Genomic DNA, 13,790 nt, shown 5'->3' with positions numbered 1-13,790 from the left:
GCAACAGCCATGCAATATTTCTCTTCTTCTGGGCAAGAGTTTTACTAGAGGAAATACTACGGGTAGCAATCCAAATCACCTGCAAAAGAGGTTCATATACTTTGCAATAAGTTGCCAATAATACAAAAGAAATGTCATCACTTGTACATATTTCACAATCAGTAACTTGATGCTTACTCAGAAAGCAAGAAGAAATTGCCTCACTGAACTTGCTAGTCAAGACATTGTTGGTTTAGGTCACACTTAAAGTATTTGAGGGAAAAAAAAAGACTCTAAACCTCCTATACTTACTGTGGTCACAGAAGGTCAGACTCAACACTAGTCATACACTGGGGGAGTTGGTTAAAATAACTAACTATACCATCCAATTTGGCTACACTTGTTTAAAATATAGCAGTAAAACATTGCATCATTACAACTGAATGCCCTCAGTAAATATTGAGCACCTAGTAAGCGCATGGAAGGAGGTGAATAAAACAGGCAGATGGGGCCATTACATTTCACACTGCCTTTTCACCCAAACCCTTATCCCATATTATCCACCTCCCCCCCACCCCCCAAAAAAAACCATATGACTGTTTCTACTTTCCCCATAAGGCTGAGAGTTCTGAGAATATTCTAGGGCTTGGATGAAGTTACAATGGAAGCTTTCATTTTTTTAAGCTGGGAAAGTTAATATAGGTATTCTTTTAAAAAGGAAAAAGCAAACAAAAACAAAAACTGACATGCAAGAAATGGCACCTCAGATGCCTGGGGTATGAACACTTCCATGCACATTCACAGCAGCTCCAACATTTCAATCATGAGCCCATGAATCTTTTTTTTTTTTTTTTTTTAATGTAGGGAAACTGAGATAGCAAGAGTAAATGATGCAAGGGGTATCTTCAATTTGAGTTATCCCAGAAGGATTCTAGAGCAAGCTGTTTATTTGGGAGGTACAAAGGATGCTCATAGGAAGAGGGAAGTGATACAGGAAAAGGAATGTAGCCCCAGAAGGGCGTGCTTTCAGTCCTGCTCCCATGTGGACAACTGGAGTTTATTCCTGCCAGAGACTGAAAGCTGCTCCTGAGGGGTTTAATTCTCTGGCAGAACAGCCTTCTTCTGTTCTGGAAAAAAAAAAAACCTCTTAGGCACAGAAATGCAGATACTGGAGTTGGAATTAGGCCAGAGCACATTGAAAAGCCTGAGAAACACGGGCAAGTCCCTCAGAATATCCACGACAATGAGTCACACACATAATCTACTGCAGAACTGGATTTCAATTTATGGTATTCTGAATTCGGAGTGTATGTTCTGTCCTCCATATTACCGTAATACAATGCTTAGAGTGAATATATACTACTTCGTGTAATTCTAGGATCCAAACACCATATTGGGTTCAAGTAAACAATGAATGTAGATCTATCCAAATAACAAGAGCCAATAGAACCTGAGTGCTTACTTTGTAACAGGAACTATGCTAAGTATTTCATTTGTATCATATTAATTTTATTCTCAGCACAATTCTATGAAGTAAAAGAGTATTATTTTTTTATTCCGACATTAAGAGGAGGAGAGCAAGGCACAGAGAACTCTACAGTCCCAAGGAAATAAAGCTTTTAAGTAGCAGCATTGAGATTCCTACGCAGGCATCCCCGTACTAGAGCCTATGCCCCTAACCATTATTCTTGACTAGCTCCATCTCTGATTGTTTTGGAAAAAGGAGGTGCATAAAAAAGTCAATCTACAGGTTTGATTATTGGAAAACTATCTGAGAATTTAAGTGTATTCTGTGGTGATATCAATGCCGTTCATGGTCATCAAAACTTAACACTACCAAATTCACGTGATCAAGACACCTTTACAAATGCATTATGTATACTGCTTTTTAGTAAAAGCATTCTCCGTGATTGCGAGAGAAGATATAAATATTGTATATACTTTATAAAACATGCCAACATCAAAACAAAATAAACAGACTTTGTAAAATAACCATACCTTCACTGTCCACATTCCAGCCTCTGGCTCTTTAACATTCACCACCTTGGCAGAGTTATGGATATTTAATAGCTCATTCAGGCCAAATCCTTTTTTTATCAGCTTCCCTGAAAGACAGACATAAAGGTAACAAGCATAAGCTTTCTTTCAGCTATGTGTACTAGCTGTATACATTTCCAGTACAAATTACCTGATGGACATGTGTGCCTATAGCTCAAAACATTATTTATTTCTAAAATATGTTTAATTTTATGGTTTCTGGACATTGAAACTGAAGTATCAGATTCCCATTTGCCATGAGGATTTGGTCTTAAAACAAAAATAACAACTGGCAGACTGCAATCATATTTCCAAAGCCAGCCTAGGTAACAATTATTATGGCTACTGAGAAGTTACGTGCAGTCACTAGAGACATTTAGATTTAACAGATGGCAAGAAGAGTAAACCAGAATAAATGTCTTTTTGGAGATCACTCAAGGTATTACTAACATGAGAGCCTTGGGCATATTTGTGCACGAAGCCCAAAACATTAACCTGTATTCCATGAAGCACAGGAGAAAGCTTTTATTGTCACATTTAAAGGAGGCAGTGAAATAAAGTAGCATGGTACTATCTCCTATGACCTGAGATTTACCTAAAGTATCTAATAGTTGGGACATAGAGAAGAAGAAAAGCAAATTAGGAATTAAGCCATAGTTTAGTTATTCACTCGTGGCTCTCTATAGACTCCTTCTGCAGTTATATAAACAAATCAATTATAAGAATCTATGTTTGCATCAGAAGTTTTACAAGTATTGTAAACAACTTTTAAAATATCAATGTCAATGGATTTTTAAAGTAGTAGAAACATAATACAGTGAATAACATATTTTTAATTATCCAGGTAGTGAAAACCACAAATCTTTCCTGGGGGGCATGGAAGGTTAGAATGGAATGCTACCTCAACAGACAAATTCATGTATTCAGCTAAACCCATAGGAGTCTTAAAAAATAGGTCTTATTTGTTTGGTAAATCTCCACTTTGATTGGTAGCACGAATGTGGTCTTTGGGGACAATTTCCTATGCTGTTTTCTTTTAGGCATTAGTTATTTCTTAAGACTTAAATTGAATAAGTAAGCTAGTTACTCTCTTTCCATTTACAAATACTCACAAATAGGTTTAAAAAAAGCAGCACACTAAAGCCACAATGGAAATGATAATATGTTACAAACATCAATAGGTAGGTAAATAAATAAATAATCAAACAAATAAATAAATAAATTCTAAATGCAAATAATAGGGAAAATGAGGTTTCTATCTTTACTAGATTCCTTTTCAATGTAAGTCTTATTAGAATATTCAACTAGCCAAGGAAGCAGGTCAATTCCTAGGGTTATGACATACAACTGAGGAAGCAAAGTAAATTAAAACATTATTCTATTAAAGAATGTGGTTTTTAACTCTCTTCTGTAAAAGTCAACCCTATCAAGAAGACAATATGGTAAAAAAAAATAGGCAGTTAGTTTTAAAAGGAGGTTTTTCATGTGATTCATTAAAAATAACACAAAATACTAAATTTTATAGAATATGTTACATGAAATATTTCCTCATACATAAATTAGGAAAATATAATTTCAGGCTCAATTTAAATATTTTTTTTCTTTTGAGTAGTTTAGCTACAATTAAGTTACCAAATCTGATCCATATAAATTATTAGGAGTTTCAGTTTTTTGAATCTCACGTTAATTCAACAATACTTACGACTAAAAAGTTTTATTTTTAAAAAATCCTTCCTAGTCACTTTTGAATTCACTGAATTTATTCGTAAAGTTAGCATTAACTTGACATAAATAAGTGTGCAAAAAACTTTTACCTTTCATGGTTTTCGTATTTTATTATATGATGTATGATATATCTCACCTAAAGGATTGCGAATTTCAATCCCTGGAGAAGGGCCACTCAGAGACACAGTAACCTCTTTTAGGCTGGGATCAAAAGGAATTTTCCAAGTGTTTACAGCTTGTTCCAAATGATCTGTTGATAACAGGTGAACTTTAGAGGACTGCACTGCTTCCTCTACCCATTTTAACACCTATAAAAGAAAAGAAGAAGCGTGAGTGATGTCAGAAACATTTACAGTATTATACATCCATGACTTCAGATACAGTATTTTTCTTTGGTTAATCACATGAATTGGCACTTCCTGTACCAGTATGGGGTTTAGTTCCATCACGGTGAAGAGAAACCTTTTCCTACATCCAGTTATTGTAGTAGCTTCAGAATAAAGTAACTAGTGTCATCCATGCTCAGATTTCAAGTTTTCTATTTGGAATAATATATTAAAAATAAGATTATGATGTCTGAAAGCCAGTAAAGTGAAATAGGCAGAGATATTACGGACAGCTTTATGTTTTTCAAGAGAAATAAAAAAGAACCTATAAAAAACATGGTATTGCCAATATTGTGAGATCCCATTTCCCTCCATTCTCTCTTTCTGGATTTCTTTTAAGATACAATTTTTAAAAGATAACTAGCAAATTAATCCAATTTCAATATGTTGGGTCTATGAATTGTTGGAATATAGTATATGGTAATTATATATAGAATATTGTAATATATATTGCAGTATATCAAATGTTGCAAAATAATTGCAATGCCAGCAAAATATTCATTTTTTATGATAAAATAAGAAAGTACCAAAAATAATGGAAGAAACTAACCACTGTATTTTTTGAAAAACAGAAAAATATTTCAGGTTAGAATGAATGAAAGTAGTGTATTTTGCAAACACTGTCTTGGGGGAAATATTAAGAAATTAGGTTATAAAAAGGTGTTAATGCTTCACTGTAAACAAGAAAGGCTTCCAGTTCTCAGAAGTGTTCTACAACAGCAAATACAAGTTCTCATTAAACAAATAGTGCATTTCTGGGTAGGAACTGCTTATTTGAACTTACTACAATTGATTCTAAATCATGATAATCTTTAATCTACCTCTGATCTTCCTCTGGTTTATATATCTTTCAAGATTATATCCTATCATGAATAATTTCCCTTGTAATTACTAAAATACTAAAATACTGAACAGAGCTGAATATGAAGCTACAGCCTAAATGTTTGAAATAAAACTTTCTTTTTATTTTATTTTATTATGAAATTTATTGTCAAATTGGTTTCCATACAACACCCAGTGCTCATCCCAAAATAAAACCTTCTTTTTAATTACAATAGTGGCAGTCACAAATCAATCCGACAACAAGTACTGTGTAATAACTTCATTCTCTATAAAAACCACCCCTTGATTTTTGTCCACAAGGATGAGGAAAGTAGCTAACACATCACATAAGTAACAATGGTTAGGCAATTATGTTCATCTATAAAACACATGTTTATGGTTCAAGCTACTCTTCCAGGTACTAAGTATTTTAGTCAATATTCAGCAACCACTCTTCCTCTCTGAACTAGTGTTTACTAAATTTTTCGCACGCTTTATACATTATTTAGTTTTAATGAATCTTCCTGTCTTTTCTCCAGGGTCAAGAACAGCCCACATCTCTTTCATCTTTGTACACCGGAAACCACATGGCATGCTGTACACACGATAGAGGTGGGATATGCATTAATGTCCATGAAGTTGGTCATAATGAGGATAATAATGACTTCTTCTGAAATAAAAAACGTTATGGCGATTTATGAAACAGAGAGCCCTTGCTGAAGTAATGTATGTAAAGTGCCCATCATAATAGTTGCCACATAATAGACAAAGGTTTCCTTGCCGCTATATCTCAATTCCCTTCTTTCCCCTCAATGAATATTTTCACCAGTGGCTTCATGAGCAAAGTGAAAAAATTCATTCATGAAAGTCAGACAGTATTTCTGTAAATGAGAAAAGAGGGGGCAACGTCATTCCAGGAAGAAGAGAGGACCTGAGAAAATACACGAAGACAGAAGTACTCCAGATATGTTGGGAACATGAATGAAACCATGTTGCTACGGTGAAGTGTTCAGAAGAAGGGGACATAGAAGATGAGGGCGGAAGCATCAGGGGCAAACTATGTATGATCACCCAGTCAGGCTGTGACATTTGGATTTTATCCTAAATATCTCACTGGAAAACTACGTGAAAGGCTTTAAGCAGAGGACTAATACAATACAAACGTTATTTTACAAAAAAAAAAAAAAAAAAAAAAAAAAACCCCACAAACCTTATAGTGGTGTCATAGACAAATTGAACAGAAAGACCAAATCCATTATAGTTAATTACCCCTAAAAGGAAATTACATATTTCCTCAAGTTTTAACCTTAGAAGGCACCTGGATTTTATACACAAAATGAAGTATATATCAAAACAATTGTCTAAAGAAGCAGATGCCATATTTGAAAAATGGGTTCTCTCAGTGATCATGCTTGGATAGAAATGTATGTATCATCTGCTCAATAAATCTGTCCATATGGCTATAGAAATCAGACTGGTTGTAACTACTATTGGACTAAGCAAAACACATTTTAATAATCTGAGTGTTGACATTTTTATTTCTTATACATAGAATATGGCTGTCTAACTGAAGGAAATGGAAATACTGGGTTACTGTCTGAGAAAGCAAATGAGAAATGTGACTGATAACAAATAACTTTGAGGATAATGTCCAGTGAGGAGATGCAAGAAGGCAAAGGACAAGAGAACTAGATAAATGAGAACATTTGTTTTAGTGGTAAGACACATCATGTGGCTGTAAGTGATTAGTCGAAAAGAAGAAAAAGAATTAGTAAACAAGAAGTGCATCCCACCTCAAGTTTAACAATGAAATGCAACAGAAGTGGAAGAGAAATTTTTTATACATCCCTCTTGAAATGAATATATATCTCTGGATGGCTCCTCAAATATATCTTTCCTTCAAACCCAATGCAGAGGTTATGATATATCACTGGGAATCTATTCATTGTCTATTATGTATGCAGAGAAATCACTAAGTCCTAGGCATTCTTATAAAAATGGAAGAGTTTCTACTTTAGTTGCATTTTCATAAGGCAAGTGTGTTCAAATGGTATGGAATATGAGAGCTTTTGAGTTTACTCAATACTTTTTGCAAATCACCAACATTTATGAAGCTTTCACAAAGGATTACTATGTATCATAATATTACTTGTGAAAGATACAGTTCAGACTTCTTAAAAGTCACTTTTTTATCCACTTATAAAAAAATCAAATCAAAACAGATGCAATCCATTTTGTTAGAAAATATAGATTTTACCAGTGTATGCATTAATGAAGATCACTGCAGGCTACAGAATTACCATTAGTGAGATTTCTGGCCTCCTATGTTACTACATATAAGAAAGAAATCTTTAATTGTCTAACCATGAGAAATGTTCTCATGAGATTGGAAATAATCTTCTGTGTAATGACAAATGGAACAGAATTACAATAATCTGAGAATCTTTGGATTGGTACATTTTTACTAATGTAAAAACTGTTTCAAACCACTAGGTAACCATTAATTATACATTAAAATTTTAATTAAAAATGTTTCTCTAATAATTCGTATCAGTTTATATCTCCAAGGGGTTTGAGAGCATCTAATACAGCTCCTTTATTTTACAGGTAGGAAACTGATATTTCAAAGAGTTCTTGTACCTCTTAAATACCTAACTAGACTTATTCTAGCTCAATAATTGTTTTATATAAGACTCCTGTGTTCTTGAAGATACTTTCTTAGTTTATATATTTTATATCATATGTAATGATCAATATTTAAAAGGTCATATACATATCAGATAAAGGGTTAGAATCCAAAATCTATAAATAACTTATCAAACTCAACACCCAAAAACACATAATCCAGTGAAGAAATGGGAAAAAGACATGAATAGACACTTCTCCAAAGAAGACATCCAGATGGCCCACCGACACATGAAAAAATGCTCAACATCACTCATCATCAGGGAAATACACATCAAAACCACAATGAGATACCACCTCATACCTGTCAGAATGGCTTATATTAACAACGCAGGCAACAACAGATGTTGGGAAGGATGTGGAAAAAGTGGATCTCTTTTGCATTGCTGGTGGGAAGGCAAGCTGGTGCAACCACTCTGGAAAACAGTGTGGAGGTTCCTCAAAAAAGTAAAAACTAGCACTACCCTACAACCCAGGAATTGCGCTACTAGGTATTTATCCAAGGGTACAGGGATGCTGTTTCGAAGGGACACATGCACCCCAATGTTTATAGCAGCACTATCAACAACAGCCAAAGTATGGAAAGAGCCCAAATGTCCATCGACGGATGAGTGGATAAAGAAGATGTGGTATATATATATATACAATGGAGTATTACTCGGCGCTCAGAAAGAATCCATGCCATTTGCAACTACATGGATGGAACTATGTAGAGGGTATTAATACTATACATAATACATAATACTAGAGGGTATTATGCTAAGCGAAATTAGTCAAAGAGAGACAAATATCATATGACTTCACTCATATGAGGAATTTAAGACACAAAACAGATGAACATAAGGGAAGAGAAGCAAAAATAATATAAAAACATGGAGGGGGACAAAACATAAGAGACTCTTAAATATAGAGAAGCAGAGGGTTGCTGGAGGGGTTGTGGGAGGGGGATGGGCTAAATGGGTAAGGGACATTAAGGAATCTACTCCTGAAATCATTGTTGCACTATATGCTACCTAACTTGGATGTAAATTTAAAAACATAACAAAATAAAATTAAGGTCATATGTCTATTTTACATGGGAATGAGATGCAAGTATTATTTCAAAGCACAAAACCAGGATACATTGTTATATATTATGAAATATAATAGTGCTAAGCAGAAATGGAAGCAAAATCATTTTTTTATACCCTTCAAGAACAAAACATGAAGAAGAGCTTTGTTTAGCTGCTTGGAAGGACATCTTTTTTTTTTTCCCCTGCACTGAGATATAATTGACATATAAGATTATATGAGTTTTATTCATTATTTGTATACATGGCAAAATAATCACAATAAGTCTGGTTAATATCCATCATCATACATAGTTACAATTTTTTTCTCTTATGATGAGAACTTTTAAGATTTACTCTCTTAGCAACTCTCAAACATACACTACAGTATTATTAACTATAGCTACCATGTGGTACATTACATCCCAAGACTGACTTATTCTATAACTAAAAGACTGTACGTTTTGATCCCCTTCACCCATTTCTCTAATTCCTCTACCACTCTCCACATCTGACAACCACCAGTCTGTTCTCCATTATCTATGAACTCAGTTTTGGTTTGGGTTTTGTTTTTGTTTTAGGTTCCTCATACAAGTGACATCATGCACTATTTGTCTTTTTCCGTCTGACTTATTCCACTTAGCATAATAAAATTGAGCCCCCAAGGTCCATCCATGTTGTCACAAATGGCAAGATTTCCTTCTTTTTATGGCTGAATAATATTCCTGTGTGCATATATACCACATCTTCTTTATTCATTCATCTGTCAGTAAAAACTCAGGTTGCTCCCATGTCTCGGCTACTGCATATAATACTGCAATGAACATGGGAGTGCATATATCTTTTGAAGTTATTGTTTTCATTTTCTTTGGATAAAAACTCAGAAATGAAATCGATGGATAATAGTTCTATTTTTCCTTTTTTGAGGAACCTCCATACTGTTTTTCCATTGTGGCTGCAACAATTTACATTCCCCCCCCCCCCCCCCCCGCCAATAGTGCACAAGGATTCCTTTTTCTCCACATCTTCGCCAACAATTATTATTTGTCATTTTGGAAACAGCCATTGTAACAGGTGTGAGGTAATATCTCATAGTTTTGATTTGCATTTTCCTGATGATTAGTGATGTTGAGCATCTTTTTATGTACCTGATGATAATCTGTATGTCTTCTCTGGAAAATGTCTATTTAGATCCTGTGCCCATTTTTGATAAGTTGTTTGGTTTTGTGCAATTGAATTGCATGAATTATTTATATATTTTGGATATTAGCCCCTTATCAGATACATGCTTTGCAACTATCCACTCCCATTCCATAGACTGCCTTTCATTTTGCTTATGGTTTCCTTTGCTGTGCAGAAGCTTTTTAGTTTGATGTAGTCCCAGCAGTTTATTTTTTGCTTTTGTTGCCTTGGTTTTTGGTGGCAAATCCAAAAAATCATCACCAAGGTCAGTGTCAAGGAGCTTACTGCCAATGTTTTCTTCTAGGAGTCTTATGGTTTCAGGTTGCATATCTAAGTTTTTACTGCATTTTGAGTTAGTTTTTGTGTATGGTGTTCAGATAGTGGTCTAGTTTCATTCTTTTACATCTGACTGTTCAGTTTTCTTAACATCATTATTGAAAAGTTTGTCTTTTCTGTATTGTATATTCTTGGCTCCTTTGCTGTAAATTAATGGATTATACACATATATGGGTTTATTTCTGGGCTCTCTATTCTGTTCCATTGATCTAAGTGTCTGTTTTGTGCCAATATCATATGCTTTGATTATTATAGCTTTGTAATAATAGCTTGAAACCAGGAAGTGTGATGTCTTCAGCTTTGTTCTTCTTTTCTCAAGTTTACTTTGGCTATTTGGGGTCTTTTGTAGTTCTATACAAATCTTAGGACTGTTTATTCTATTTCTGTGAAAAAATACCATTGGAACTCTGACAGGCATGTTTTGAATCTGCAGATTGCTTTGGGAAGTATGGACATTTTAACAATATTAATTATTCCAATCTACAAGCAGGGAGTAGCTTTCCATTTCTTTGTAATTTCATCAAAGTCTTGTAGTTTTTAGTGTACAGGTCTTTCACCTCCACGGTTAAATTTATTCCTAGGTATTTTATTCTTTTTGATGCAATTTGAAGGACATTTTTAATGCAATTAATTACATCCAAAGAACATCCCCAGAACATCTTTTGTCCATTCATTGGAAGAACAGAAATATGGTATTATACACAATTTTAATTAAATTGTGCATATAGTTGTATTTTTGTTGTTGTTTATCATTTGTCTTCCCTACTAAACTCTGGGTCCCATGACAGAGAGCACAGAGACATATTCACTACTATGTCTCTTGAAGCTAATATAATGCATAGGATCTAGTAAATTCCCAATAAATATTTGCAAGAAAAAGGAAAAAGGGGAAAGAGGGAGGTAGAGAGTAAAGGAGAAACTGTATGCCAGATCCTTAGCCTTAGAGTTAAGAGTATGTGAAAAGGTAGCATTTGGGCTCTGTATTCATTTGTGACAAGCCCTCTCTCAGCACCGAATTTTCAATATGGAGCTGAAGAGTGTACAAACTTGCATATGTGGTCTTTAAATTTTTTTTAGTCTTTATTTATTTTTGAGAGAGAGAGAGAGAGAGAGAGAGAGAGCAAGAGCAGGGGAGGGACAGACAGAGAGGGAGACACAGAATCTGAAGTGGTCTCCAGGCTCTGAGCTGTCAACACAGAGCATGATGCGGGGCTCGAACTCACGGACTGAAAGATCATGACCTGAGCCGAAGTCGGACGCTTAACTGACTGAGCCACTCAGGTGCCCCAAAACTTGCATTTGTGGTCTCAAATGTGAGCACCAGGCTCTGTTTAGTTTTTATTTATTTGGTTAGTTAGCTTAGGGTTTCAAAATGCAATGGAGAAATCTCTAAAATTAAGTCAGTAAATTTTTTTTTTAATGCCAAAATGTATGCCTCACAGTAGCCCTGGGTGCAGATTTTCAAGTTCAGTAATGGAAGAATGTCAGAAAATGAACTCAATAAAGCAAGAGCAATGGAAAAGGCAGAGTTAGGTTTAAATGCACCCATCTAATAATCAGAACCTGTTCTGAAAAAGATTTGTGTAATATTAATACTAATAATGGTACGTACTTTTATAGTGCTGTTACATGCTAGGTACCTTTAGAAGCTTTACAACACTCTGCAACAATTCTTTGATACAGTACGATTATCTCCATCTTATGGATGAAGAAACAAAAACAAAAACAAAACTGAGGCCTAGATTGCAAAGTTTGTAAGTCACACAACTAGAAAGAAGCAGGGCTGGCCTTTTGATCCCAGTAACCTTGCACATTTTCTGAAGTATCATAAAGAAAAATGGCAGTTTTCAAGAATAAATCAGAAATAAAGCTAGCGAAAAACAAAAACCAGTGCAGGGGTTTTTAATGAGAAGTGGCATGCAAAACAATGATCTGATTAGCTACATATTTTTATCACTATTGGGCAAAAAATTATCAAGAATTAAATTGTATAAAAATATTAAAGCCTTTAAATCTAGATTGTATTTGATGTGAGAAAGACTTGCTACATGTCCAAGACCATCTTTTTGTGGTAAACCTTACATAATAGCAGAGACAGCCTTCACTCTGACCCTCTGGATAACCAGGAGAGCCTTTCCCCCCAGGCTCAAATTCATTTCTACTCTGCATTCCACCATACAGCCCATAATACAGAATATTCTTGGAAGTCACCAAGTAGTAACTGGGCATCTACTGAATATAAAGGATAACATAGGATATTATAAGGAATACCAAAGAAATACAAATATATTTCCTGCCTTATAATATGACAGTCTAGATGGAGAAATGGGGTAGACATTAAAAACAAATTAACTAGCTCTTACTTTCAAGTAATAAATAAGCAAGATAAGAATACAAATGCTCAGGGGCACCTGGGGGGCTCAGTCAGTTAAGCCTCTCTGACTTCAGCTCAAGTCATGATCTCATGGTTTGTGGGTTCCAGCCCCATGTCGGGCTCTGTGCTGACAGCTCAGAGCCTGCTTTAGATTCTGTGTCTCCCTCCCTCTCTGCCCCTCCCCAACCCACTCCTCTTTGTGTCTCAACAATAAAAATAAACATTAAAAAGAAGAATACAAATGTTCAGTGTATAGTCCTAAACTGTGATGCACTTTTCTACTCAAAAAATTTTAATGATTCCCAGTCATATCCAGGATAAAGCCCAAGCCAAGAGAATACTAAAGTGCTGGCAATGTCGGCCATCCACCCTGGATGCAGGCAATAAAAAGGTACACTGTCTATGGGAAAATAAAAAATAATAATAATAAAACTTACTAAAAGTTGGTCTGTTCTTTAATATCTCCATGTGATAGTAATGCTAAACAATGTCAGAGATTCCTCCTTGAAAAAAAAACATCTTTGTTGTTCTGAAATCTAAACAATTGCTCTTATTATTGTGGAATATTAATAAAACATGTAAGCTTCAAATTAGCACATTTTCATTACTTTCCCTTTAAGAAATGTTGTATTCTACACAGACACTAATTCAGAGAGCTCCCACGTACATCAGATATGTAGTCATGCAAACTACACTGCTCACTTTCATTTCAAGAGTAAGTAGATAGTACTGTGATCCTATGTATTCCTGTGTTTGGACAGATGGGAGTTAAGCCTTGATAGCTCAGGAGTTCCATGTTAGGACAAGTGGTAAAAAGATCGCTGCAGCTTCTGTGTTGAAATTAGGCTCTAGGGGGGTGCCAGGGCAGAAGCAAGGAGATCAGATATGAAGCTGTTGCAATAATCTGGGTGGGAGATGACCCAGGGTGACCCAGAAAAGGCCTGTGGCAGTGGGGCAAAGAGAAGTGACCAGTTCTGGAAGTTTGCTGAAGTCAGGCTTGACAAGGTTTCCCAAAGACTGGATGTGGGCGGGGGGGGGGGGGGGGGGGGGTGTCGGTCTGAAGATGAAACCTCTGAGCTCTGTTGCCATTAACTGAGATTGAGAAGACTGTGGGAGGGGTTGATTTAAAGGGGTGGAGGCATGAGAATGAGAGGGAGGCTCTCAGCTTGGGCATTCTGAATTTAAGATATCTCTTTATTAGACATCCAAGTAGAA

General features: G+C 35.3%; 1 protein-coding gene across 24 annotated transcripts in view; it reads right to left on the bottom strand.

Annotated features, from left to right (window-relative positions):
- Positions 1-13,790, bottom strand: part of HMCN1 (hemicentin 1) — a 703,321-nt gene that overhangs the window by 296,021 nt on the left and 393,510 nt on the right. For all 24 annotated transcript variants that reach the window (XM_053209695.1, XM_053209701.1, XM_053209691.1 and 21 more), the window contains 2 exons: positions 3,878-4,049; positions 1,978-2,084 (listed from right to left, as the gene is read on the bottom strand). In XM_053209695.1, coding sequence (XP_053065670.1) covers positions 1,978-2,084; positions 3,878-4,049 — 279 coding nt within the window. The remainder of the gene's footprint in view (positions 1-1,977; positions 2,085-3,877; positions 4,050-13,790) is intronic.

This window comes from Acinonyx jubatus, chromosome E4, assembly GCF_027475565.1.
Source record: "Acinonyx jubatus isolate Ajub_Pintada_27869175 chromosome E4, VMU_Ajub_asm_v1.0, whole genome shotgun sequence".
Classification (NCBI taxonomy): domain Eukaryota; kingdom Metazoa; phylum Chordata; class Mammalia; order Carnivora; family Felidae; genus Acinonyx; species Acinonyx jubatus.
The sequence above is the reverse complement of the archived record's forward strand: the minus strand, read 5'-3'. Positions and strand labels throughout refer to the sequence as shown.